The sequence below is a fragment of the Myotis yumanensis genome, unplaced genomic scaffold, assembly GCF_028538775.1.
Source record: "Myotis yumanensis isolate MYYU_CA2020_CCGP unplaced genomic scaffold, mMyoYum1.0.hap1 SCAF_4, whole genome shotgun sequence".
NCBI lineage: Eukaryota > Metazoa > Chordata > Mammalia > Chiroptera > Vespertilionidae > Myotis > Myotis yumanensis.
The window spans coordinates 76,286,068-76,314,055 of NW_027223755.1; the positions used below are offsets into that span (position 1 = coordinate 76,286,068).

Here is a 27,988-nt window from a genome sequence, read left to right on the forward strand (position 1 = left end):
CTGCACCTTACACCCAGACCTCTGATTTGAACTTCCAACTTTAATCTTTACTTAGATGTTCCACAAGCATGGCAGATTTCCCATGTCCCATCTTTCCCATCTACCAAACACAACCAAAAATTAACTTTCCCTTCCTATCATGCTCTCTGTCTCAAATAGTAAGTACTAGGACTTACCCAATAGACACAGCAAGACTGGGATTCATCCCGGGCTCCATGCTTTCTCTCTACTCACTCTTCCCTCACCCCCTCCAGTCAGTAATGAAGTTTTGTTAACCTTACTCCCAAATATCTCTTGATATTTCTTTCTAACTCCCATTTTCCTAGTTCAAGTCCTCATTACTCTCATGAATAGGATATAAATGAACTTTTGAACATGGTAGAATGACATGCTCTTACAACTTTTTGGATGTTTGCCAGAGCTACTGATTATTGCCAACCATGCTTTTAATCTCTGTTGAGTGGGCAGTGACTATGATTTGCATACCAAATGATCTTGGTCCCCATAGTTGATTGGGCCAGGGATGGGCACCGGACCCAGTGGTAACTCTTTCTGTAAGTTTGATTAGCTAATACACGACTTGGGTGGCTGGCTGTAAAAGCTAGATGAGCAAAATTCCTCTTTTGAGATTTCAGAATAGAGAAGCTGAGAGTCTCAGACCATTCATGTACAGAAGGGTCAGCAGGAATGATGGGCAAGAACATGCTGCAGTTCTGAGAAAGCAGATACTCTGAGTAAGCAGGGGAGGTTGTGAGCCTGGAGAGAAGATGAAAAGAAAGAAGCTGAGGCACAGTGAGAAGGGTTCTGCTTTGATTTCTATGGTTCCTTCAGAATACTTCCCTGAGGCCCGGCCCTACTGTGATTCCTACTGTCAGACTTCTACGAGTTGCTGCATTATTATAAACAAACAGAACAACCCTACCCTGAGCAAACCTCTGCTTCCTGTGATAAATTGGCCAAAGAGTTACTGCGAATGATCTGGTGAAACATCTGGAAGACAGCAGCACTGTAATTAAGATCAGCAATATGCAGTCCCAAATTCAGTGTTTGTTCCACTCCTTTTTAAAGTATCAGCTTAGGAAAAAAAGGGAAGGAAAGGTTATATCAATATTTCATTTGGGAGCAGAAGAATATTATGATGAGCTTCTTGTGTCAAAAACAGTCTTTATATGAAAACAACATATGTAATAACTTAATCAATAAAGAAATTAAAAAACAAATTGATCTTTGCAAATATAATTTATGAAAGAAAAAGTAACTGCTGCTACAAATATCATATGAAAATGACTATACTAAGTGACATGACATTGTCTTATGCTTATCAACAGTGGTGTAATCAAACCACCTTCTAGAATCTATGCTGTGTTTCTAGATAGCTGCCTTTTGATTTGCCAGCTGTTGGGACCAAAGGGATTGATGAAAATCTCCAGGATTCTTAGTCACATGCCCACATTACTCTCTCAAATAAGAATTAATAAAGTAAATTTATGAATATTTATAGGTAAGAAATAACATTAGGCACATGTAATTCATATGTACTCTGAATATAGAATACAATCAGATAGCATCTTTATTTATGTCTCCCAGTATGTACTGAGTGGGGAATTTCCTACTCTGTTTAGGACAAAATTAAAACCAGGTAGTGTAAGGACTCTTAGCATTCTCAAGCAATAGAAAGTCCCATGGTCACTTCAAATTGGGTTATTGCATCTATTCCTAAGTCATAATAAAAACTTAGACCTTGGTTTAAACTTATGTCTCACCCTTAGCCCGTGAGAAGCCATGTGCAGGTAGGAAGGTGTGGAAGGGGAGGTCTTTCTCTCCTTGCTCCTGGAAACTTCTGATTCTTCCAGGGTTGGGATGGGAGAAGGTAGGAGACATGGGGAGAAGCAGGAATACTGTCTGGTGAAGTGGTAAGATGGCCTTCAGCTTTCTGGGCCTGGTAAACATTTAGCAGACTACATTTCAAAGGGGCTTTTGCAGGTTCTTGGGAGATTGCATTTACAGCTGGTGATGTCTCAGCTGCAGTTCCCTGGATTCAGGCAAATGTGCTCTCCATTTAAGCCGCCACTTACTTCCTCAGCCCCTAGGAACCTAGTATTTTCCTTCTGCTCCCACTCTTCTAAGGCTTGGCTGCACCTAAGGCTTCCCAAAGCCAGCCCTTGCTCATGACTGACCCAGATCTGATCCCCAAAGGAACACACACACACACACACACACACACACACATACACACACATACATCCTTCCTCTGGACATACTCGCAGCAACAGCAGCTCCCTTTCAATCTGTACCCAACGTGGCTTGTAGCTTATCTTTCACATGATTTCCCAGAAGGGAACTGGACCACTGTGTTCTTCCTACCCAGAGACATATATTAAGCTATCTGTCCCTTTCTCTTGACATTAGGTGACCCCAACCTTTTACTTTGGTAGGAACTAAGAACACACCTTTAAAAATAAAATTCCACCAATAAAAAAATAAATATAAAAATATCCTCTCTCCAATCTCCAACAATCCTATGTGATCTAGTACTTCCTATGGAATGTAACACCTATTGTTTTTTGGTGCCTCAGCCAACACCGTAATTTTAAGACCCTTAGTATAATGGGTTTTTGTTTACTTGTTAAAAATCCTAAGGTCAGAAATTTGTTGTTTGGATGAAGTCCTCACACTCCCTATACACCTCCATTATACTCAGGCAAGAAATTCCCCAAAAGAACAAACTCCAGGCTCTCTGGCCAGCCCCGCTTTCTGAATGGAACCCATGGATTCCCTGTCTCATACCTTAGCAGGTTTTGAAACTCTTGGAACTTTTCCAACTGATGGCCCAGAAGGACCGGCACCCTGGGAAATGGGTCACATAGCCTCATACTGCCTGTAGTAAGAAGGAGGAGCACAGGGTGCCCAGCCACACAGGAATCAGGAGCCAGAGGGATGAGGCCAGGAAGCAAGGGAAGGACCACTTCAGGGAAAAAGCCACACATTTCATGAGGTCCTTGACAAGGTGGACCCTCATCAGTCTTGTCAGTCTCATCTCATTCATCCTTTCCCCTTCACTATAGCCACTCAAAACTACCTGCCATTTTCTAAATATGCCATGCCCTTCCACTTTTACCTTTTCCACCTGCTACTCATTCAGGATGGAATACCCTCCTCACTCTCAATCCCTCTCTCATTGCTTCTATTCAACGAGCAAGACCTAGTTTAAGTCTCTGGTTTTCTGTGAAGCCTTCTGCCACTTTCCCATCTGGCTGCTGTACCACTTTTTACATGTCTCAGTTGCAGCTCTCATGTCATTACATTGTAGTGCTTTATTAACTTGCTCTCTGCTCCCCAAGAGATAGTATCTTGAAGACAAGGACAGTACCTTATTTTTGTAATCCCACCACCTAAGATTGTGCTTCAGTGTTGTAGGGACTTCTATTGCTGTGTAAACACACATTTATTATTTCATAGTTTCTGAAGGTCAGAAGTCTAGGCATGGCGTGGTTAGATTCTGAGCTGAAATCAAGGTGTTAGCCAGGGCTGTGATTCTCACTGGAGCTCAGGATCCTCTTCTAGACTCACTGATTGTTGACAGAATTAATTTGCTTGCTTTGAAGCTGTAGGACTGATGTCCCCATTTTTCTGCTAGCTGTTGGCCAAGAACTGCTCTCAACTCCTAGAGGCTGCCCACAGTTTCTTGCCATGTGGCCCCATTAGACAGTTCACAGGACTGATGTTTACTCCCTTCCAAGCTAGCTGGAACATGTTTCTTTGATTTCCTCATCTATAATCAGCCAGAGAGAATTCTCTGCTTTTAAAGGGCTCACCTGATTAGGTAAGGCCCAACCAGGATTATCTACTTTTGCCATACAATGTAACATAATCACAGCAGTAATATTTCATCATATTCTTGAGTTCCACCCACACTTCAAGGGGAGGGAATACAGAATGAGGGTTAATTGGGGTCATTTTTGCCTATCACAGAGCTCAATTAATATTTATAAAATCAAATAATATGTGTTCCAGAAATATATAAATTATAAACATTGCTACTCAATTGTAGTATTTTTTCTCTTATCTTGGAGGGCTTTTTAAGTTACTTCTTAATGTGTTGGATCCAGAATGGTTGAGTTTACTCTATTTGAAATAACATGATACCCATGCCGTGAGCCGTAATTTAGAGTGGGTGGCAAGACCTGGTCTGACAGCTGACTGTGTGTCCTCAAGTTGTCCCTGAAACTCTCTGAATGTCAGATTACTCCTCATATATGACATTTTTAAAAAAAGTTTTTATTGATTTCAGAAAGAGGAAGGGAGAGGGAAAGAGAGATAGAAACATCAATGATGAGAATCATTAATCGGCTGCCTCCTGCATGCCCCCTTTTGGGGATTGAGACCACAATCCAGCATGAGCCCTGACTGGGAATCCAACCATGATGCCCTGGTTCATAGGTCGATGCTCAACCACTGAGCAACACCAGCCTGGCCATACTGGTCAAATTTAAATCTAGCCAAGGAACTCACAATATTCAAATTCATCAAGATAGTTCATAGAAGAATTTCATTATTGATAAAATTGCAATGATATGATTTTAAGAGGAAAAGGCAGTTTTGTTTTTAAATGAACCCACTCCTATACTGGCCAAACCTGACTAAATATAAATAAGAGTACACAACTACATTTTTAATACTTCACATAAAATGGCAAAGAACATTTTGTTTTTAGATGACATATCTGTCCAGTTATGGTCACAAGTGAATTTTCCCTAAGATATTAAAACCTGATAAAACCACTGTTTCATAATAAGCTTAATTAACTCAATTGACGGTAACTGAAAAACTAACAAAGGCAGTACTCAAATATTACAAATCAACTCACTGACTACATGCAAAACATGTTGAGATCCTTATATACATTTTGGGAGCTTATATCTTTCTTTTGTTTTTCTTAAATGAAGCTTTCTTTGGCTCAGATAATTATTCTCTCCTACCCAGAAAAATAAGCTCTAATTTTAAACAGGTATTATTAAGTTCCACCGAAACAGGCTTATGCAGATGTATCTGTTAAAACATCCCTTTATTGACTGTGCACAGTTATTAACAATTCACATTTCACTTTATCTACTGAGAGGAAGAGCATTTATTCCTCCATTAAAAAGTTAAACCCTCGGGGCAGCAGCAGGGATATAGAGCCTTCTTCCTATAAATGGCCCTGTCCAATGAATGTGAAATGTTTCCATATTAATACAAATAACAAAAGAGAAAAAGAAATAAAACAAATGGATTTCTCCCACCCTCCCTGCCAACACACTCCTCTTATTTCATAAAATGCCAAAGGTAAACAGTTTTCACATTGGTACTTTCATCATTCAGAAGAGAAATGTCAACATTTATTTGGTACCACTAAGTTCAGACCTTATTAGGGCTGTGTGACAGTTGACAAAAGGAATACAAGGCCCTGGTCTTTTCCTTGGGAAGATGCCTTCTGGACAGCGAGGATGGAAAATCACGAGGGCTTTCATCAGCCTCCAGTACCTTGCTGCTCAAGTTTCTGGAGCTGTTTTTCAAGTTTTGAGATGTTTACTCGATGCATCATCAGAAACTCGCCATTCAAATGAAAGACGGGGATGTCAAATTTATACCTCTCATACCAAACAGAGTTTTCTGGAAGTGTGATGTCCACCTCCTGTAAAATAAACTGAAACAGAGACAGACTAGAGCTCTATATTTTTGAGAACATGGAATGATGCAATAACTTTAGTGACAAACTGATCCTGAGACTGGTTCTAACACTCAGAGGTTTTTGTTATTGTTGTTTGTTTGTGTGAAGTCCAAAGTAATCTAATGTCCCTGATTTCCACCACTAGGTTGATTTCATTATATTCCATAACTCCAGATTTTGCTACTTTTCTGTTATACCTGTCACATTCAGCATCCAGGCACTACTCCATTCCCAATGAAATAAAATATGTCCTCACAGGGAAACTTCCTGAGAATCAGGAAAGACATGTTTTGGTTTTAAAAAATGTCATGCTTTACTACAGGTGAACCATGGAAATGACAAAATAAGAGAAAAGGAATAGGGACAAAAGTTTTGAAAAAGCATGAATACAGCACCTGATATTTAACTTTGACTCACATTAAGAGTTAGGAAACAGCCCTAACCGGTTTGGCTCAGTGGATAGAGCGTCGGCCTGCGGACTGAAGGGTCCCGGGTTCGATTCCGGTCAAGGGCATGTACCTTGGTTGTGGGCATATCCTCAGTAGGGGGTGTGCAGGAGGCAGCTGATTGATGTTTCTCTCTCATCGATGTTTCTAACTCTCTATCCCTCTCCCTTCCTCTCTGTAAAAAATCAATAAAATATATTTTTTAAAAAGATTAAGGAAACAAGTACTGCTCAGAGAAACACCTAGGGGTAGTTATTTTTATGGAAATTAGCACTAACATCTCTCTCTCTGAAAATCAGAAAGAAAATGTAAGTGAAAAATCATTTACTCTCTTTTCCTAAAGAAAGGATCCAGATAGTTATATCCATTCCGTATACATAAAGCCACACTGTACTACATTACCCTGTTTTTATAAGGCTCCAGCACTTCCTTAGCTTCATCACAAAGGGGACATGGATCCTGCAGGAAGGAAAAATAAAGCCATGAAACCCAAGAATGGCAGCAACCTGACAAAAACCACAGAAGCAGATTATACGTATTTTATCAGGTTGTTTTCTACACTTTTATTTCCAAAATAAAACACTGTCACAGAATCTTATAAATAGCTAATATTTCATAGTAAATGGGCTTTCAGCATTTTTCAGTTGTTTGATTTGTCTCCATAAATCAATCTACCTACCTAATAAATTTAGATGTTTACATTTGTTACACATACGTATGTGTATATACACATAACATATATGTACATAACAAATGTATCTATTTATTAGGTATGTATTACAGGTAGATATATAGATACATATGTACATATACACATACACAATACATTTAGATGCTTACATTTTTTTTTTTTTTGTCACTGGCTTCATCTAACTGATAGCTGGGAAAATTATTTTTCATTGATCTATACTCCATTGATCTATACACCTTCCTGGCCTGGCTGACATCACCAGAGGGGCTAAAAGTCTATCTTGAATGGGGGACACTGAGCTTTGCCAGCCTATTCCTCCTAATCCACAGGAATAAACCCACTGGAATAGAGTCAGATAATGAGTGTCCCATCTTTAAAAAGGGAAAAATATTTCAGATGTTGAATGTACCAACTCTTTAATGTCTTGTCTCTTCCTCATTATAAGTGTCAGCAATAGGTTTTCCAGATAATTCTCCACCTGAGAAGCAAGCACATTTTAGTGCCTGTTGTTGTTTGTACTCTAACCACATAGTAGAGGAGTCTGTTGAGAATGCTATGGATTGTTGGCAGATTTTAAAGGCTTCTCAGGACTAGATTTCATCAATAGGAACTAGCTATAGGTTCTCTTGCAATGAGCTAAGAATATACTCAACATTATTGTTGCTTATATAAAACTAGACGCCCGGTGCACGAAATTCGTGCACAGGTAGGGTCCCTAGGCCTGGCCAGTGATCAGGGCCAATCTGTGGGGTGACTGGTGGGGCAATCGGGGGGCCCCTATTGGCACCTGCCTTGGCTGACCTGGCACCACCCACTCGCTGGCCTCGCTCTCTACCGCTGGTCGCCTCCCTCTGTGGGGTAACTGGTGGGGTGATCGGGGGGGCCCCACTGGCACCTGCCTTGGCTGGCCTGGGGTCTGTGGGCTGGGGGCAGCTCCTGCATTGAGCGTCTGCCCCCTGGTGGTATGTGTCATAGCGACCGGTTGTTCCACCGGTTGTTCCGTCGTTCGGTCAATTTGCATATTAGGCTTTTATTATATAGGACTAGAGGCCCGGTGCATGAATTCATGCATGGGTGGGGTTCAGCTGGCCAGCCCCAATTGGGGCCAATCAGGCTGGGCCAGCCTGGGGGAGGGACTGCGGGCAGTTGGTGGGCCGGCCCTGCCCCATGGTTGAACTCCTGGTCAAGGGGACAATTTGCATATTAGCCTTTTATTATATAGGATCTGCTTTTTAACATGACAGGAAGAGATAAGCTCTTATGTAAAAGAAAGGCCCTTCCTCCAGCTTAACTCACAGCTTTTTTTTTTAACCAAGATTTAAAGTACATTTATTCCTAACACATGAAACATATAATATAAAGATTTCATACTGAATAAATTATATTCATTAAGCAAAAAAGGAGGAATTTACATCAAGTTTTAGCTAGATTGTTTGACATACAAATATACATACAAATTTTTATCACTGAAAAAATTTCAATTGTGGTTCTTCACCAGGAACTTCAACTGAATGTAGAACTTTTCACACCTCTTTTAGAAAGAAAACAAAAACCCAGAAAAAAACAACAACCTATAAGTTGATTGGCTGCTAAGACAGCAAGGACTTTTTACAGAAACCTGTATAATTCCACCAAGAGGCGTGATATCTGGCAAGAGATTAAATAGCTGGGTCTCACTTTGTGTAGGCCATCACTTGTTAACTCATCATACTATAAAGGGGAAGCTGGGAGGGTGACCAAAATGTGGGGATCCGAGGGTATGTGCAATGACTACAACATCATATATATGCACACATGTCCTAGGGTATGTGCAATGTACGATGCCATATATATATATATATATATATATATATATATATACACACACACACACACACACACACACACACACACACGCGGCAGTACAGTTGCTGCAGCTAAAGGTTAAAACCAGTTCTAAGAGGTGCTCTCAGGGTTGGTTATTCATACAATGAAGGAGAGAAAGAGGTCAGGGTGTTGTAGGTTCACGCATGATACTCTGGGGAAAAGCCGCCCCCCTTTTTTTCTCCTTTATATTTAACTAAAAACATTTTAAAAAGCTTGCTGCTAACCCATGATTTTTCTCGTGTCCATATGAGACATTGTTATTATAGTATGTTTACAGTATCAGGTGCACAGTTCAGTACACAAGGGGGTTTACACTCTTCTGCACAGGCCTCACCAGTGAATAGGGTCTGCCCACACCTGTGAACGTCTCAGTTCCTGCAAGACTGTGAATGTGCAACAATAAACCACACACACTTCGGCAGCCACATATTTTTGTCCTTCAAGGTGTGTTTTTTTTCTCTCTCTTTTTTTTTTTTAACAACCATTAAAGTTATGAAATGTGGTAGCCTATTGATGCAAGGACTATGAAAGTTATTTTTATCTTATATTTCCCCAAACTCACTGTAAATGACAGTAACTTTAGTTAAAATAAAAAAGTCTTCTTTGTAGGCAGAGCTTTGTCTTTTCAAATAGGGTGCAGTCCTGAGACTCACAGCTTATTTCAAAATAAGGACCCACATCATCAAAAGTCAGTTTTCCTTCAGAAGGATCTTTCTGGCCCTAATTTCCTGGTTCAGAGAATTAGGCTCATGCCGTTACTATGAGCATCATCAATAAACAGATTACGAATGGTCTGTGATGTGTTGAGATAATCATGTTGACATTTTTCTGAGAAAGTTTCAAAAAGTCAATAGAAGTTCTTAAAGGAAAAACAAGAACAAGCTAAGTGGCAGAAATACCATATTAGTAACATTTTGCTTTTATAATAAAACACTTTAATAGAGCCTAGATCAGGGTTTTTCTTGTTTTGTTTTTAAAAGCTAGCATCCATAGAAGTTTCTGCAAATTATCGTGTGTGTGTGTGTGTGTGTGTGTGTGTGTGTGTGTGTGTTATGAGAAAAGGTCCATCAGATTTTGAAGAAGTCTATGAACTGAAAAAGGGTAAGACTCAGTGGTCTGGACCATTCAGACATCCTTGTCTAGGATTTTCTATGGCACCAATAGAGCACTTATTTACTCTAGCCCTGAAATGTAACAAACATTTGTTGGGTTGGTTGTCCACCACTCACACCCCTTGTAGCAGGAATGCTGTAATTTTGCCTCACAGGAACTGTTCTCAGCATGTGGTGGACTCCATTCCCGAGAAACAAGGCAATCAGCACATCCTATCCCTTTGGCTAAAATGGAATGGCTCAGGGATTGGGCAGATCAGAGCCAATAGATAGCTATGAGGCTTTTGCTGGAGTTTCTGATACCCAAGCTGTGAGATCTGGGGCTTGGCATCACTGCAGTCATTCATGATAAGAGGCAGAATCAAGACAGATTTAACCCAGAGGATGTGAACTGAAGAGATTGGCAACTGCTTAGTTTCAGAATGAAGCTACCCCTGAAACCAGGTCAAGCCATAAAATCCCTTTTTTGTTTAAGCCACTCTGGGACGTACTTTTTATTATTTATAACTGAAAGAGAGCTAATACTGTGCTTTTTCTTTGGATTGTGAATTCCTGAAGATGAGAGTGATATTATATGCCTAATGACACATATAAAGGGTTCAGAACAAAATTTAAGCTGAATGGAAGATTAGTGTGTGTGTTTTTGCAAATGTTTTCAGCTAACTTGGCTGTTGCTCGAACTGAAAAATAGTGCAGAACTGTTAGGCTGAATGAGCACCATTTGCTTTAGGGATTATTTTATTTTTGTGGTTAATTCTCACATGCATTTCTCATATATAGACACAGATGATGAAATAGTTTTGTTCCATAATTTCTAACAGTGTGGTATATAGTCATGGATATGAAAAGTAGTTTAGAGTAACTATTCTCAATGAGATATTAATTTTTAAAAGTTTTTAAAGCTTTCCTGTTAGATAACCATCAGATATTTTTAAATTGTTAAAATGCCCGAATTATGAAAAATCTATTAAACACAATGCTTTTTTTTGTTTGAATTGCAGTATTATTCACTAAAGTTAATTCTATTGCCCTGCACTTTATTTCTTTTTTTGATTATAAATCACACAAAGTAATGTTAACTAGCAAAAGAAAATCAGCAATGCTTGTATTATAAATATCAGGGGGAAAAGCTCTTAAAATTTTAAACTACTTTTATACTTTAATATTAGTGTGTGTGTGTTTTAAACTACTTTTATACTTTAAAAGTAGTGTCAGGGATAAGAAAACACAGTCGAATGCAGATCGAGAGACCAAGATGGCGGCGTAGGTAAACACCGGAGACCGCTGCCGCAAACAACCATTTCAAAAATACAACTAAAAGACGGAATGGACATCACCCAGAACCACAGGAAGGCTGGCTGAAGAGAGACTCTACAACTAGAAGGAAAGAGAACAGCAAACCGAGGCTCAGAGGAGGCGCAGTGTGGAAAATACAAAGGTACCGAGGTGCGCGCGAAAGCGGGCTGGTGGCTGAGGGCGCGGTTGTCGTTTTCGGTCAGGAGTGAGTCTCAGACTCTGGGCTCCAGATCCAGGCGAGTCTCTAGGGACCCAGACTCAAACGGGAGAAGCGGGATCCGGCATCAGTTGGAACCTGAGGGCAGCTTTCTCTCCGAGGTTTGCAGCGGCTGCCGGGGTTCTGAGAAGCAGAGCCTCTGGGAACGGGACTGAGAGCGGCCATAACTGCTCCCTCCGCCCACCCTGTTGAGCCCGCCCCGCCCAAACCCTGCGCACAGCCATTTGCCGATCGCCTCAGGCAAAGGCTGGATTAGCGCCTCCCCAGAAGGCAGACGTTTTCTACACAGCTGATTCCTACAGCCAGTCGGCCTGGTGGTCAAATCCCTCTAGTGTTAACTACAACAATTAAGGCTTGGCTAGAACAAGACTGCGCACAAAGACCACAAGGGGGTGCACCAAGAAAGCATAAAAGATGCGGAGACAAAAAAACATGACAGAAATGGAGGATATGGAGCTAAGAATCGCAATTTTGAGGGCTTGCTATAAACTTGTGCAGAGCCTCACGAAAACTAATGAGACCCTCGATGCTACGATAAAGAAATTAGAAAGTAAGCATACACGGACTGAAATAAAGAATATTATACCAAATAGCAGACCAGAGGAGCACAAGAATCAAACCAAAGATTTGACAAAAAACACCCAACTGGAAAAGCAAAATGAAAAAAGAATCCGAAAATACGAAGATAGTGTAAGGAGCCTCTGGGACAGCTTCAAGCGCACTAATATCAGAATAATAGGGGTGCCAGAAGATGAGAGACAGCAAGATATTGAAAACCTATTTCAAGAAATAATGGCAGAAAACTTCCCCCACCTGGTGAAAGAAATGGACTTACAGGTCCAAGAAGCGAAGAGAACCCCAAACAAAAGGAATCCAAAGAGGACCACACCAAGACACATCATCATTAAAATGCCAAGAGCAAAAGACAAAGAGAGACTCTTAAAAGCAGCAAGAGAAAGAGACTCAATTACCTACAAGGGAATACCCATACGACTGTCAGCTGATTTCTCAACAGAAACTTTGCAGGCCAGAAGGGAATGGCAAGAAATATTCAAAGTACTGAATACCAAGAACCTACAACCAAGATTACTTTATCCAGCAAAGCTATCATTCAGAATTGAAGGTCAGATAAAGAGCTTCACAGATAAGGAAAAGCTAAAGGACTTCATCACCACTAAACCAGTACTATACGAAATGCTGAAAGGTTTCCTTTAAGAAGAGGAAGAAGAAAAAGGTAAAGATACAAATTGTGAACAACAAACATGCATCTATCAACAAGTGAATCTAAGAATCAAGTGAATAAATAATCTGATGTACAGAATGAACTGGTGATTACAATGAATCAGGGACATAGACGGGGAATGGACTGACTATTCTTCGGTGGGGGGGAGAAAGGGGAATGGAGATGCGGGAAGAGAATGGACAAAAATCGTGCACCTATGGATGAGGACAGTGGGTGGGGAGTGATGGCGGAGGGTGGGGCGGGAACTGGGAGAAGGGGAGTTATGGGAAAAAAAGAGGAACAAATGTAATCAGAACAATAAAGATTTAATTAAAAAAAATAATAATAAAGTAGCTAATGCATCATCCAAAAAAAAAAAGAAAACACAGTCAATCCTCATTATTTGTGGATTCTGTGTTTGTGAGTTCACTTATTCACTAAAACTTATTTGTAACCCCAAGATCAATACTCATGAACCTTTTGTAATCATTCACACATGCATGTGTACAGAACAGAGCACATTTTGAGTTACATTCCAGCTGAGATTGAACAAGATGATGCTCTGCCTCCTTGTTTCAGCTCATATGTGTAAACAAGCGTCCTTCTCGTGATCTGTTTAGTGCCATTTATTTTTTTATTTTTTGTGCTACCTGTTAATAGTGTTGAGGTGCTGTCTAATGCTTCTAAGCACAAGAAGGCTTTGATGTGCCTTATGGAGAAAATATTGTGTTAGATAAGCTTTGTTCAGGCATGAGTTATAGTGCTGTTGGCTGTGAGTTCAATATTAATGAATCAACAACATGTATTAAACAAGGTGTCTTTAAACAGAACAAGGTTATGTACTAATTGGTTGACAAAAATGTCTTTAAAAAACAAGGTTATGTACTGACTGATTGACAAAAATGTTAACAGATGCTCATAGGAATCTAACCCTGTATTTTCCCTAGGAGCAACGGTCCAGCATTTGCTAATTCAGTGTTTTTGGTGACTTTATAGAACATAACTATCATAAATAATAAGAACTAAGTTTCCAAGTGATACATTTATAAACATCATATTATCATCTGATAGTTTTTTCTTTCAATGTAGGATTCTCAGATGACTACTAGATATATTAATTTAACCTCTAATTGTGAGACAATGAGGTATCTGGGGAGAAAATAGAGTTACTACTGCTGATACTGAAACTGAAAAACTGAGGAACAGGTCCGAAGAATGTTTATTCCTTTACTTTCAACGTCTTTCTTCCTTATTTTCTTCACCCAATGATTTGAATACTTTATGTTTTTAAAGCAGTAATTTTATTTTTCACTCTACCTTTGTGAATAAGGTCAGCACAGGCAGAATAGTCCTAGATGCAGAGAGATTTCTCAGGAAGAGTCTAAAGGAGTACTTGGCAAATTGTATGCTATTTCCTTGAAACCAGAGCATCTTGCTTCTGCCAAAAGAAAAACAAACCAATAAATGTAGGTGCTCTACACTTTGCTCTTTATAATATGAACAGTAAGCTGCAAGACTGTGATGGAAGAAGATTTCAGAATTGCTTTTTGAAGTTCAGGAGTGTCAGATGTTTGGCAAATCTCCACCATGCCTGCACACTCACTGTATTCCAAACAAAACCAAATTTAGAATGGGGGGGGGGGGGAATCCATACTTATGGATTGCTGTGTAGCTAATCTCTTGGTTTCTGTAAGCAAACTGCATGGGTTCATTTGAATACAAAATTAAATCTTACCTGCAGATTTTGCCAGCATCCTGATGATCCCCTAAAATGTGGGCTTTCCTGAGATGAATTTTATTCTCTGAGATAGCTTATCTTATTAGTAAGCATTCACCAACACCCAGCCATAAGTAAGCAGCACAAGTCCCCAGCTGAAGGTCATGAGATCTATGCCCCTCTGTGGGGATGGGAAACAGTTGTACAGAGGAACTATAGGGGAGAATTAGATCGAGTTAACTTGTCAGAAACAAAAATTTACTCTCAACTTCTCAAGTACTTTAAAAGAAGATTGCCATCATTTTTGAAAACATACAAATATGCTAGTTTTTCTACTGGAAATATTCCAGGAAGAGCAGTTTGATAATAGCTTCATGTCAAACACTAGGCTGTGAAGCTCCCTCATGCTGCTACTTTGTTTGACATAAGATACCCTACTTATTCCTAGTTATCCTCCATGTTTGTACTTAAAACAACAAATAGGATCATTTCACTTTTAACTGTTGAGTTTATCATTTACCAGTATCCCCAAGATGAATTCATTCTTGGAATATTCATAACTTTGCTTTACTCTTCTCTCTTCAACTTCATCTATCACCTTCCCCTCCTTTATCTTGGCAAGTTGCAGCCACAAAGATTCTCTTTCTGTTCCTTTAATGACCAAAGATAATTACTTCATCAGGATCTCTGCACTTGCTGTCCCTTTGTATGAAAAGCCCTGAAGTAGCTTCTCCTCACTTGGCCTGGGCTCATGCCACCTCCTTAGAGATGCCTTAGTGACTTTCTTACAATTATTATTGGTCAGCCCACTACCCTCTTTCTTCATACTTGCTATAGTTTTTTTTTATACTTTACTATCTAAAATTTTTTCTTTACCTATATGACCCTTATACATAATGTGAGTTCCATAAGAAAGGTACTGTTCACCCAGTATCCCCAAGCATCTACAATTAACCTGGCGCATAGTAGGTGTTCATATATTTCTTTGAATGTTAAAAGTATTGAAGTGAGTCTTTCTCCCCCTCTTTAGTCTCACCTTTAACCCTGATCAGACATTCAGTGTGCACAGAGTCACTATTTGGGCAGATGTCATATCATAACTAAAGGTTAGTGCTCCACAGTGTCCATAAAATTGTGGGTGAGGGTGCTGCGGCTGATTCCAGCCCCTTCACCACCACCTCAAATCTCCCCCTGCACTGCTCCACAGCAAAACCATATTAATTACATGCTAATCCCTATTGGTTACCAGGCTTCTCAGTATAAGATTAGCCTTAAACTCATTTCAGACAGAATGATAAGAGACTTTAAAGAAAAACACCAATCCATATCAAACTAGAATAAAGACCACAAGACAAAAAGATTTGATCCTAATCTGTGAAAACAACAACCTTTCCTTCACTCTTAAACCCTTAGTCTTCTACTTCTCCCTAAATCTCCCTGCTTACTAAATAATCATTATGCATAAACATAGAATGTGATGAGAATTTTGCAAGGATCTGCTACCCAGCATTACGCTAAGGTGGAAAATATATCTAAATAATTTCATGATATGCTGTACCACTTGCAACAAATGTAAAGCCATGATTATACACACTTTCCATAAATTCAGAAGAATCAACAACTCTAAAAGGTGAATGTAATTGGAGACAACAGCTGCTAAACATGGCTTTGTCTACCCAGGATATAAACGAGGGCGAAAGTTGAATGTTAGCCATGTTTATACTAGGTGGAAATGTCTGCATCATTGAGAAGGCCCAATGCCATCAGTATCACATCTTTGTAGGGTATGGAGTTAAGGAAGCTGTACTATTTGGAGGATAAAGGAAATTAACAGTTTTGTTGGAATAAAGGCAGAAAGACAGCCCTTGGAAATAAGAAGAATCAGGCCATCTATGACTGTGACGTGAGACTACAGCTAGGACACTGAACTGCCTGACATGTTTTTGGTGGAGGGATTTAAGATTTATTGATGTCTGGCTGGTAAGGAAAGGAAAATGTATTGCTTTTACCTAGCTGAGTTGAGACTAAGGTGTTAAAGCTTGAAAAAACAATTCACATTCACAATGGAAATCTGCTTCAGTATTTCCAACATGACAAAACACAGCATGTGGTCTTGGTTGTGCCCAAGACAAATAAAGCCTGTCATAGTAAACAGAGTTGCTATTCATTCCAGATTTGCCGGAATATTTGTTCAACCAACCCAGAGTGCTAAGTAAAGTCTTCAGTGATGCTACAACTAGTCTGTTTAAAATGAGTTCTCTTTTGTACTGCTAATCTCCATTTCTACTTTCTGTATATATTTAATCACTTAAACATTGCATATTTATTTGCTGAGCAATACTTTAGCGTTATGTAATTTTTACTATCTGCATGTTTTCCAAATGTCCTAAGGCACATGCATTTTACCATATTGTTAAATTAACTTATTCCTTTATATGATAAAATTATATTAGAGCCTGATATAAAGAAAAAGTTCCATATACCTCTCCTAGGCAGAACTAAGACATTCAGGCTAAAATTCTGAACACTGGAGTCCACTTAGTTCTAGAAATAAAAGGTAAGATGAAAAAATTATACACTCCAACTGAAACTCTATAATATTCTTCTTAGAATATTTTATTAACTTTGTAAACCTAACACCATTGCTGTCAAAGTCACATTCACCTAGTCATGCCTTCTTGAAGTAAAATCTTAATACGGGCTACTCTGTCAATGTGACATTTTCATTAGTTCTATTATTTTTTAACAGTATCTCAGCACTATAAAAATATTCTGAAAGGCAGTCTCTGGCTGTTAGCTCATGACTGTGAGAGGACAACACCTTTTTGATTATGTCATTGAATTTAGTCATGAAGTATGTGTCCTTATTACACAGAGACATAACTTTATCCTTTGTATTTTGTTACATGCCTCTGTGATACGAGCAAAAAGAGCTGTGTTCATAATATCAAAGAATCACAATTGGGTCACCTTTGTCACATAAAAAATAAAGCAAGAGGCATAAGACTGGATTTAGAATGTGCCTAAAACAAATTGCACAGCCGAACAATAAAGATGGTGACTCCTGCTGTTTCAAGTCCACTGCCGCTCAGGGGCACATCACCCTGAAAGAGAAAGGGAATGCTGGCTTTTAACAAAACTGAGGCTGACTTCAGTGGTCTTTATAGCAGAATCAAGTACAACATGGGGGGAGGATTGATTAGACCAATTCAGCCCTCCTTGAAGTAAGATGAAGATAACTTAACTCTCTAGCATTTTCCCTGTGAAGCACTGAAGGCATACCATTAAAGCAACTGATTAGAGTACAGAAAAAAGCCAGGGTCATTTGAGCCTCTATTAAGGATTATTCATTTCTTGCATGAGACGCTGACCAGACTATGGCTGCACATCACTTATATGGGACTCTTGGAGTCTTCAAACACTGTGTGTGTCTGATTAGAAGGGAAATAACATTGTTCTCGCTTGAGTAGAGAAACTGACCTTCACTGACCAGAATTTTTATTCATACAAAGAATCCTTTGGCACACCAAATCTCCAAGCTCACATAATCCCTCATCAGCAAGCCGCAGTGTTCGTTCATGTGCAAAATCAAAAAGTCTATCTAAGCCCAAGTACCACCTTGGTTATTAGCAGGTAATGTTGGAGCTTCTTCACAAGAGTATAATGTAAATTTAATGCTGTACTGACATTAACCAAACACTATTACCGTGGCTCTCACTGAACCTGTTCCATAAAGAGAGGCTCAGGGCTTCCATTTAGCCATTTGTGCCATGTGAGATGTTAAGTGCCCATTTCACATTCATTACCATCTAAGTATAACATTCCTATTTTATCCAGATGACTAGAAACACACACGCACATGCACACGTGTGCGCGCATACACACACACACACACACACACCCCTGTTGGGAACAAAACCTATTACAGGCAGTCCTCGGGTTACGTCAGACTCAACATGTCGTTTTGTGGTTACATCGCAATCTCCCATTTACAGTATTTATAAAAAAAAATGTTCTGTCATTTCAACGTATGTACATATGTGCTTTGTGTTTTTTATTATTTATTTATCACAAGAAAAGGTCAGAAATTGTTATCTTTCTTTTAAATTTTTTTTACTGTTTCAGTTTATTACTGCTGTGTATGTGCTCCATGTGAGTGACGTAGGTGCTTATGTAGGTGGGTTCCGACTTATGGTGAAAATCGAGTTACTCGCGCTGTAGGAAAGGATCTCCAACGTAACCTGAGGACTGCCTGTATTTTAGACTAGAGGCCTGGTGCACAAAATTTGTGCATGGGTAGGGTCCCTAAGCCTGGCCGGCGATCAGGGCTGATCTGTGGGGCGACCGGCGGGGCGATTGGGGTCCCCCCCCCCCTCCGCTGGCGTCTGCCTTGGCTGGCGGCCTGGTACCGTCTGCTCGCTGGCCCTGCCCCCCGCTGACTTGTTGTTCCGCAGGTCGTTCTGCTGTTTGGTCAATTTGCATATTAGGATTTTATATAGATAGATCACTGAAAGTGTATGTAATGATGTGGGGTTGCTCTTAGGGACTCTGGGTCACTGGGTTCTACCTAATCCAGGGAAACAGGGACAAATGCTCCTATGTGCATTTTGGTCAGTCAGCTATGTCCAAACATCCCTCTCCTCAAACAAGTGGCTGCCTAGCCTGGGATCTTGGTTACAAGTTTAGAGCCAAGAGTGACAAGGAGAGGCAGCATGCAAAGCTGAAAACTGAGCAGATACTTTGAGATGTCAATTCCAAGGGACTAAGCAGGGCTAGAATGAATCTACAGAACAGAAACAGGGGGTGGGGGTGGAAGGCCTAACCTGGAGAGGGGCCCTCACCTCAGCCTCAGGAGTCAGGATACCTGGTCAGAGGAACTGCCTAGGAAGTGGAGGCAACTCAGACAAGCTGTTGCAACAAAGACCCTGAGCTAACCACCCACTTGTGGGCCCATTTGTGCATGGCCTCATGTTCAGCTTCATTCTTTCTTCTTCTTTTTTTTTTTTTAATTGAGGTATATTTGACATATAACATTACATTAGTTTCAGCTGTCCAACATAATGATTTGACATTGCAAAATGATCACCCAGCCCTGGGGAGCGAGAAGCAGCCTTTCACACCACACGTCCACCATGCTCCCTGCAGCTTCTACTTCCAGATTTCAGTGCCGGTAGGTTCACCACACAGCGGGCCAGAGAATCCAGTAGGGAACCAGTCCGAGAAAGGAATGAGTGGTCACAGACAAGCCTAGAGACAAAAATCCCTTTGCATTTCCCTTCCAATTATTACCATGACTGTGGGATTTTCAAGTGTCTATTCCTCAGTTTGTACACATCAGGTGCTATGTTAATTTACATTCAACATCCTGCTCTGTGAAAAAGTTCTTTAACTGTTTGAAGTGTGGGCCTTGCCTATCTGGTAGGATTATAGTTTAACTGATGGTATACAGCATTTAGTATATGCACTGTGCCCCCATATCCCACACCCTTCAAATTCTCAGTAAAATTAAGCCATATTTTTTTTTCTTCATCCTGTTTGGTGTTTAGCCCATTTCTTTCCCTCCAAATAAAACTCTCACATGAAGGAATCAACTCCACATACTAGTTACAAACAACAAGAATCGTGGAGAGATGTACTTCATTGGATTCAGTAGAAAAAAGTTAAACTCTTTTTTAAATTAAAAAAAATTTAATTAAATTTATCGGGGTGACCGGGAGTTAAATCTTAACTGAAATAATGTAAATATAGGAGATTACGACAGGGATATCTAATGGGCTACTGTAAATGTTATGAGAAAGGAGGAGAAGAGCACCTGGGCTAAGATTGGAGGTGCTTCCACTAGAGGAGGATCCTAAATCATGGAGGATTTGGATGTAAAAAAAAAAGGGGGAAGCACCCAAAGTTGGGGTTAGACACAAAGGCGCTGAGTAGGAATGCTGAGGTTTGTTTGATGGGAGCCACTGAAGCATTTTGAACAAGAATGTAATGTGATAAAATCAGTTTTGGAAGACTGATCTGGCAGCAGCATGCAGGAAAGATTGCAGAGAAAAGGAGAATGGAGGTGGGAAAGAGTTAGGGGCCAATTATGGCAATTTAGGTGTGGGATGAGAGTCATTCATTTATTCATTCAAGTTATCTGATGTTTCCCATGTATTAGATGCTATTATAGATGCTGGCTTCCGTGGTGAACAAGAAAGCAAAGTATCTTCAACAATAAAGAATTAAAAAAGAAAGCAAAGTATCTGCCCTCATGGGGTCCATATTCTAGTGACACTAAAGAGTCTCTTTAATGCCAGACAGCATCAGATAGTGATAAACAGAGAGAGGGGGGAGGGAGTAAAACAGAGTGATGTGCTATTGATAAGATAGGTCCTTTAATAAGGTACTCTGAGGTGTCATTTTTTGCTGAGACTAAAGGAAGAGGAACATTTGAAGGAGGAGCATTTAGGGTAGTACAAAAGCTCCAAGGTGAGCACTACCTTGGCTTATTAAAAAAATAAAAATGATTGAGTGGCTGAAGCACAATAAACAAGGGGAAGAGTGGCAGGAGACAGGGTTCAAAAACAGTCTCTGGGGATTATATCACTTAAGGCCTTGTGGGCTCTGTTAGGGAACATGGTTTTATTAAATACAATTAGATTTAGAGGAGGGAAGCAACATGATCTCAGATACGTTTTTACAAGATCACTTTAGCAGCAATATGAAGAATAAATTGTTGGGGAACAAGAGTGGAAGTAGGGACTCAGTTAGGGGGCTAGTGCAGTAGCCTGGGTGAGAAGGGTGTGGATGAGGGCAGAAATAGGGCCAACGAGCCTTGACAATGATTTGGATATAAGGAATGAAAAGATGATGGTAAGGACATTGCCAGTTTTTGGCCTTGAGCCTCTGGTGGGGGCTGTGCCATTTACTAAAATGACAACTGAGGCAGGAAGAGGTTGAGAAATGTATGGAACCCAGACCTCAATGAGGGACAAGTGGACAGTGGCATATGCAGGTTTTATAGTCAGGAGAGAAGCCAGAGCTAAAGATAAAATTGAAGACTCCATCAGTTTAGGATTTGTATTTACATGTAGGAAACTAGATGAGATCATTGAAATAATAATATAGAAAAAGACAGGACAGATCTCTGAGGAAATCCAACATTTAGAAGTTGCGTAGAGAGGAGCCAGCAAAGTAGGCAGAATAAAAAGTTGGTGAGGTAGGATGCAAACCAGGAAAGTGTCATCACAGAAACCAAAGGGGGGAAAGTGTTTCCAGAATGAGGGCCCAATGTCAAAAAGAGTGATGAGTGCTCGGACTAGAAAAGGGATAGTGAAAGAATCTGCCACAAGTCAGATATGTCTGCTGCTGCTGCAAATGAATGAAATCTTCTAACCAATGCCTACCCCTAAAATGAAATACCTGTCTGGTTCTTGCCTAATATAACTTATTAACTAAAAATAGATATTTTTGGTGAGGATGTAGGCTGTGCATTGGGGGAGAAGAGTAAAGGCAAAAGGTGATTGAGTGTCTTAAAAAGAGACAATAAAAGTAAAAACATTTGTATAAATTTGAAGCAGAATAGAGAAATAAGGCTTAATATTTTATTACTAAGTAATACTACAAGTAAGGTATTGTTATTAATACTAGTATTAATGATGATGATGGATCTATTGACTGAAATGTGCTTTCAACTGGCCTCAAATGGAAGATTTAAATCACAAGTATAGCAGTCTCAGAAATAGGGAATTACAAAACTGAAAAATATTTCAAACAAATAGTTGAAGATTTAGGATTGTGGACATCACTGAAATACAAATTTCTAAGACAGGCTATCACTAATTAAAGAACCAACATATTTATCTTCTATTAAGGACGTCACTAGGTGATGATTTCATAGAGGTAAACCCCAAAAGACAGGCAACTGCCACTAAGTAGTTCGGAGATGGTAGGCAATTATTCATCTCTTTAAAGCTCAGTTTTATCTTTACTGTAAAATGGAAAGGCTATGCCTCGCTCTGTTCTCTTATTTAACTGAGACCTGGAGAAACTGTGCCCATAGGCTTTGGGAACCAAATGTCCTCCTGATCAGGGAAGGGAAAATCACAAGCAGAAGAAATGCCATGGCAATAATCCAAAACTTCAAAAGGCCCGGAACAAATAATTTGAAGTAGTTTAAAAATGCCAGGGCTTTAAAAAAAATTTATGTACAGATCTAAGCAAAAGTACAAAGGCACTTGCTCATCACAAACTCGCTTTTCTAGCTCCTCAATCATAACTAGAAGCCTTGGCATCAGAAAGGACAGAGTAGGGAAATGAAGGGCTGACATTAGAGTGACCAGGTACTCATCCTGAAGCTGTTTGAGCATCTGTGATGGAAAAGCACCTTTAAAAGGAAAGAATAATGTATTATTCTTTCCTATTATTAGACACAATTATAAGTGATTTTTAAAAATGTTTTAATTTTGCCTGGCTGGTGTGACTCAGTGGTTGAGTGTTGACCTATGAATCAGGAGATCACTGGTCAATTCCTTGTCAGGGCACATGCCTGGGTTGTGAGCTCGATCCCCAGTGTGGGTTGTGCAGGAGGCGGCTGGTCAATGGTTCTCTCTCATCATTGATCTCTCTCTCTCTCTCTCTCTCTCTCTCTCTCCCTCTCCCTCTCCCTTCCTCTCTGAAATCAATAAAGATTTTTTAAAAGTTTTAATTTTATGTATTACAATTGCTTTTGAATTAGGCATCAAAGTAACTTTTCCTAAAGTCAGAGGTGTTGGGATCAGCCCTTCATTAATTATATTTATTTTTAAGTGATACTTAATGGCAGACCATCATCATCTTGTCATTCTCCTCCCTATCCAGAAGCAGTGCTGTTTGCCTAGGCCTAGAGCAAGCTGACACATACCAAGTGGAAGTGGAAGGAATCTTTAGTGTAGGCAAGAGTTTGTTTTAGAATCTTTGGACCTTAGTAGTCACACTTTCCAGATCATTGCTTCAGAGGGGTCTACTCAGTAATGGGGTTAGTGCAAATTACAATGTCAGGGAAGGGTTCCCAGAAAAAAATTCAGCTGAGAAAAATACAGATACCATAAGAACAGTAATGTACTGTTACTATATACTCTCTCTTGCACCCAGAGGTCTAAAGGGGATCCTGGACTAATTCCTGTTAACACACAAGGCTTGCACATATTACACCCTTCCCTTTATCTTCAACCCCAAAGACACTGACTCAGCATCTGGCCTGGAGCCAGAAAGGCATATCCTGAATTCAGTGTGCAACAATGTTCAGTACAATATCCTGTGCAACAATGTTCAGTACGATTATGACATAATGGCTGCAAAGCTGTGTCTGAAAGCCAAGAAAACCTGAATAATGTGGTTGGGCTATATCATACATGAGGGCTTAATAGAGTTTAAAAACCAATTTGAAAATTTCTTCATTCCATAAAGATAGCATTAAGATGAGGGTAAAATCATTCTAGTTCAAGGGATGAGAACAAAGAGCATAAGGAATTATGCAGACTTCTTCCCACATTATCCTTCTTCACCAAAACGACCCATTCCCTTTGCAGATATTTCTGCCACTGAATACTGACCCAGAAAGAAGGCAATTTCCTGAAAACATCTTAGTCTTATTTGTATCCAGCTAGTAATGCCAGTTTCTTTGCTGTTTAAAAAGCACACAATCCTATTTCCAAAAACAACTGTTTGTCATTCAGAATCTGTCCATTCAGGCAATGTCTTCCATTCATCACTGACACTCCATTTCCAACTCATCTTGCCCAAGAGGCAAAGTTATTCTCATGACCACACAAGACCTGAAAGATGCTCCATTTATTTTTAGCCATTTTGTAGCAAATGACTTTGGAACATTTTAATTACTAACTCTAACATTTTCTTGTATGTGTGATACCAACAATACATAGGCCTGTGAAGTACAGTGGTCAATTTGAATGTTGGAAACCAAGCATTCTTGAGGTCAGGCCCTAGCAACCCTCAGTTACATGAATTCTAATCCTCTGAATCCTATTCTGTTACTTAACAGCTAACACTGATAAAATATTTTGGAACTAGGAAGTGACTTTGCTTAATGGATAAAGAAGCTAATGTTTAATCAAAGCCTTCCATACTGCATTTGTTTGTTCATTTCTCTATATTTTCTTCTTGAACAATGACCTATTTTTATATATAATGAGACCAACACACAATTTTCAGAATTAAAAGGGATCTCTAAGTTCACCCCCCTTTCTTTAAAAAAAAAATTCAAAAAGCTTTATATATTAATCCTCAGAGTATACCAATAACAGATACCACATTTGTTTAAGCCTAATTTAAGGAAGGAGAGAGTGAGGAAAATCTCAGCTTTGGATGGCAGAATTTTTTTACTGTAAGAATGAGGTTCTGATCTCTAAGTCTAAAAACATTCAGATTAGCTTTATTTTTGAATCTGGAGAAACAAAGCTAAATTTTGATTTTTTTTCCAGTCTTATGTGCTAAGCTGCTTACTGAATTTCTATTAAATAACAGTATCCTTTCTCTTGGTTGACTGGAAGAACTACATGTTTTTAAAAAATCAAATAATTCAATCTCATGTTCTTCCTCCTGACATTTCCCCATTATTTCATGATTAATATGAAAAGAATAGGAACAATGAGAGGGAGTTCATTTATTTCCAGTAGTAACATTCTGATTTCTGCTGCAATTTTATTGGCAAAAAAGAAGCAACAAATACCACATGCCTGCCCAATTACAACACAAAAAGTTGATTTTGAACTCCTCCAGAATGTTAGTAAAGTAGAAAAGATGACTGTGGCTTTCCTTCAGTGTTATTTGGGCAACCCAGACTTAAAATAGCCACCATATATAGGTCTTCTATCCTTAAGGCAGGACCAAACCAAGATATGAGTGCCCTAGGTAAGCTAATAATTTGGTATATCTTCAAATGGATACTATTCAAATATTCATTCACTCAACAAGTGTTTGGGTGAGGAGTTGAGCATGGCAGGACTGGAGGGAGGGTGGAGACAGGGCTGGTGAAGCCTTTCAGCTTGCATATTCCATTCTAAACAACAATGGCCCTGCAACTGACAGGCCAGATCCCCCTGGAAGGCAGTTTGGTGACCATATGTATGGATTCTCAAATATGCCTTTCCCCATTCCAGGCTGGTTATTAAAGTATTAATGACTGCAGGATTTATAACTGCATCTAGTAACCCCTTCAAGTTATTGTTTGATATTCTTTTCTCTACCTTGCTGCATTCCCAATGATGTTTTCACACTGTCTTTTTATTTCGGTAGCATATAGTGAGTGTCTGCAATTGCCAGGCACTGTGCCAGGTACTAGAAATATAAAAGCGATTAGGATACTTTCCATGCCCTTAAGGAACTCACACCTTGGGCAGGGAAAAGTTTTACAAACAAATAATACAATACCGCAGCGATGAAGTCTATAGCAGCCAAAATGGTTGCTACTATGTTTTACTGGTGAAATGCTCTGAAATCCTTGGAGATGGATACTTCCTTACAATAGAAGGTATTCTGAGTTTTGCTTCTATCTCTGGAAACCTTATTTTGGGAAGGAATTGAAATAAAAAGAGAATAAGTAATGTTTTTATACCTCCAGTTTCCCTGTGGCTATAACTGGGATAGGGAGTTAGAGATATGGGATAATACCTATGAGAAACTTAGCCAAAACCTTTTATTTTGCATATTCTTCCGTAAATGATTTTGTCCCTCAAACATGTTAACTAGGGGAAGAATGAAGTAAGCTCATTAGTCCCTGCTACCTGTGTAGCGACACATCTCAGGATCCAGATGGTTTTTCCCCTTCACAATAATTGCAAACAATATTAAAACTGCATGCAGGGACTATTCCAGCTGGCTTTTGGCTTCCTCTGATGTACACTCCTTGAATAAAGCAGTGGCAAGATTAGATTTAAAATAAGGAACATATAAAGCCTTACTACCTGTACCAGAGCACCAACATGCTAACATGTGGAACCTGGAGCCCTAGCATTAGAGTATAAGCCAGCTAAAGTATGCACACATTATGAAATAAAAACTTTAATAATAAAAAAATAACTTATTTTCTGAAGACATATCTCCACATTGCCTCTGGGTGCTTAAGAGTACAATAGAGTCAGGCATCTGGAATAAAATAGAAATACAGTCCAATAAATTCCTAAGCTGGAAAATCTTCATTTTTATTACCTTACCTGCCATCAGTCCATCTAAATAAAACCACATAGTCACACTTTCCTCTGGTGAAGGAGACAAAAAATATTGATCCTTCCTTGGCAGGAGGCTACTACTGACCACAGGAAGCATGAAGAAAGAAAGCTGAGAGTCTACCTGTCTAAAGTACCTACCCCACCAATCTTAATTTTCACGACAGAACCAATTTTAATTTTCATGACAGGTTCCAGGCAATGCCTTACTCCAATATTGCTATAATCATCCACTATTTCCAGGGTATATACCTCTGTCCCCACATGTTTTAAATCTCAATGTATACAGCTTCAAATATTGGTAGAGAGCTTCATATGCATTTACATAAGCTATTCCTCATATAATTACTAAGTGAGAAGAATGTGGCTCTAAGAGCCACCTCAACTTGCAGTATCATGTACACTGGAGACATGGCTCTAGTGGCTGTGTAGTTATAGATGCCCTGCTTACGTTAGTAAATGTGCTAAAAGGGTTGGGGAATGACAGATCCCAGACACTATTGCTACCCCAAAGAAGCTGAAAACCTTGGGCCATACTGTGAATTTTTTTAAAAGTGCTCTAAAATATGAAGTATTATATAGAACTTTCTATTAAGAAACAAAATTAATAAAGATAAATTTTATAAAAGAAAGAAACAAGAATAAAGATCACCCAGGCCAAAAACTCCTTGTTAAACTCCTGTTTTTGTTAAAGATAGACTTAGAAACAGGCATTTGTCTTTTCATGTTAGTAATAATGTAGATGGAACTTTTCTACTTCTGGACTTATTAAAAAATTGCATGCGCTGGTACCTGTTGGGGGTAACTGACAAGGCTAACTATTTGTTGAGAACTGTACAGTCTCCGATTTATCATCTCACTGCTCAGCACCCAGAGGGCTGCGTTTGCCCAATAAAGCAGAGAGGAGGTCCAGAGAGTATTGGGTTCCCAATGTTCCCAACTGCATCTTTCAACCTTTTCACCCCCAATAAAGGTCGGCATGGCTGCTCAAACATATTTATTTTAATCAAGAGTCATCTTAGCAGCTTGCCCGTGGAGATTATACTGCCATTTCATAGACGTTAATTAAACCGAGGGCGGGTCATCTGTGAATCACTGTAAATAGCACGAAGTTGAAATGTTTCCTGCTTTCTCTTAAAAAGCTGCCTTTTCTCGCCCGGTATTTTGTTCACTTCCCAGAGCGCCAACCCGCGAGAAGACACACACACACACACACACACACACACACACACACACACACACACGTTTACAATCCCTGCACCCCCTCTGGTGGTTCATGGATTTATGGCTCCCGGTTTAATTAAAGTCTCTCCTAAGACGCTGGAAATTGGCCGCGTGCGGCACAGCCAGGGGCTCCTTTGCGCCCCCCTCCCGCCCGCCTCAGGCTTGGTGCAGGGGCCCGCAAGACCCAGCTCCGGGAGGGGGGGCGGGAAGGGGGGGTCACCGAAACCCACCTGCGCCGCCGCTTCCGCCTGCGCCGCCGCTTCCGCCCTGCGCTCCGCACTTCC

At 39.8% G+C, this 27,988-nt stretch overlaps 2 protein-coding genes across 7 annotated transcripts in view; one reads left to right on the plus strand and one right to left on the minus strand.

The window, feature by feature from the left end:
• Positions 1-27,988, plus strand: part of MEGF10 (multiple EGF like domains 10) — a 369,913-nt gene that overhangs the window by 24,286 nt on the left and 317,639 nt on the right. The gene's annotated exons all lie outside the window — the stretch shown is intronic.
• CUNH5orf63 (chromosome unknown C5orf63 homolog) lies at positions 5,234-27,984 on the minus strand. Of its 3 annotated transcripts, none has more exons than XM_070412571.1 (4): positions 27,935-27,984; positions 13,878-13,998; positions 6,559-6,615; positions 5,234-5,674 (listed from the first exon to the last, which is right to left on the minus strand). In XM_070412571.1, the coding sequence occupies exons 2-4, from the start codon at positions 13,989-13,991 to the stop codon at positions 5,510-5,512; spliced, it is 336 nt and encodes a 111-aa protein (XP_070268672.1). In that variant the 5' UTR covers positions 13,992-13,998; positions 27,935-27,984; the 3' UTR covers positions 5,234-5,509. The 3 variants fall into 3 exon arrangements, with proteins under 3 accessions (XP_070268672.1, XP_070268670.1, XP_070268671.1); XM_070412569.1 differs by having other exon boundaries at positions 5,234-5,686; XM_070412570.1 differs by lacking the exon at positions 27,935-27,984 and adding an exon at positions 14,296-14,317 and having other exon boundaries at positions 5,234-5,686.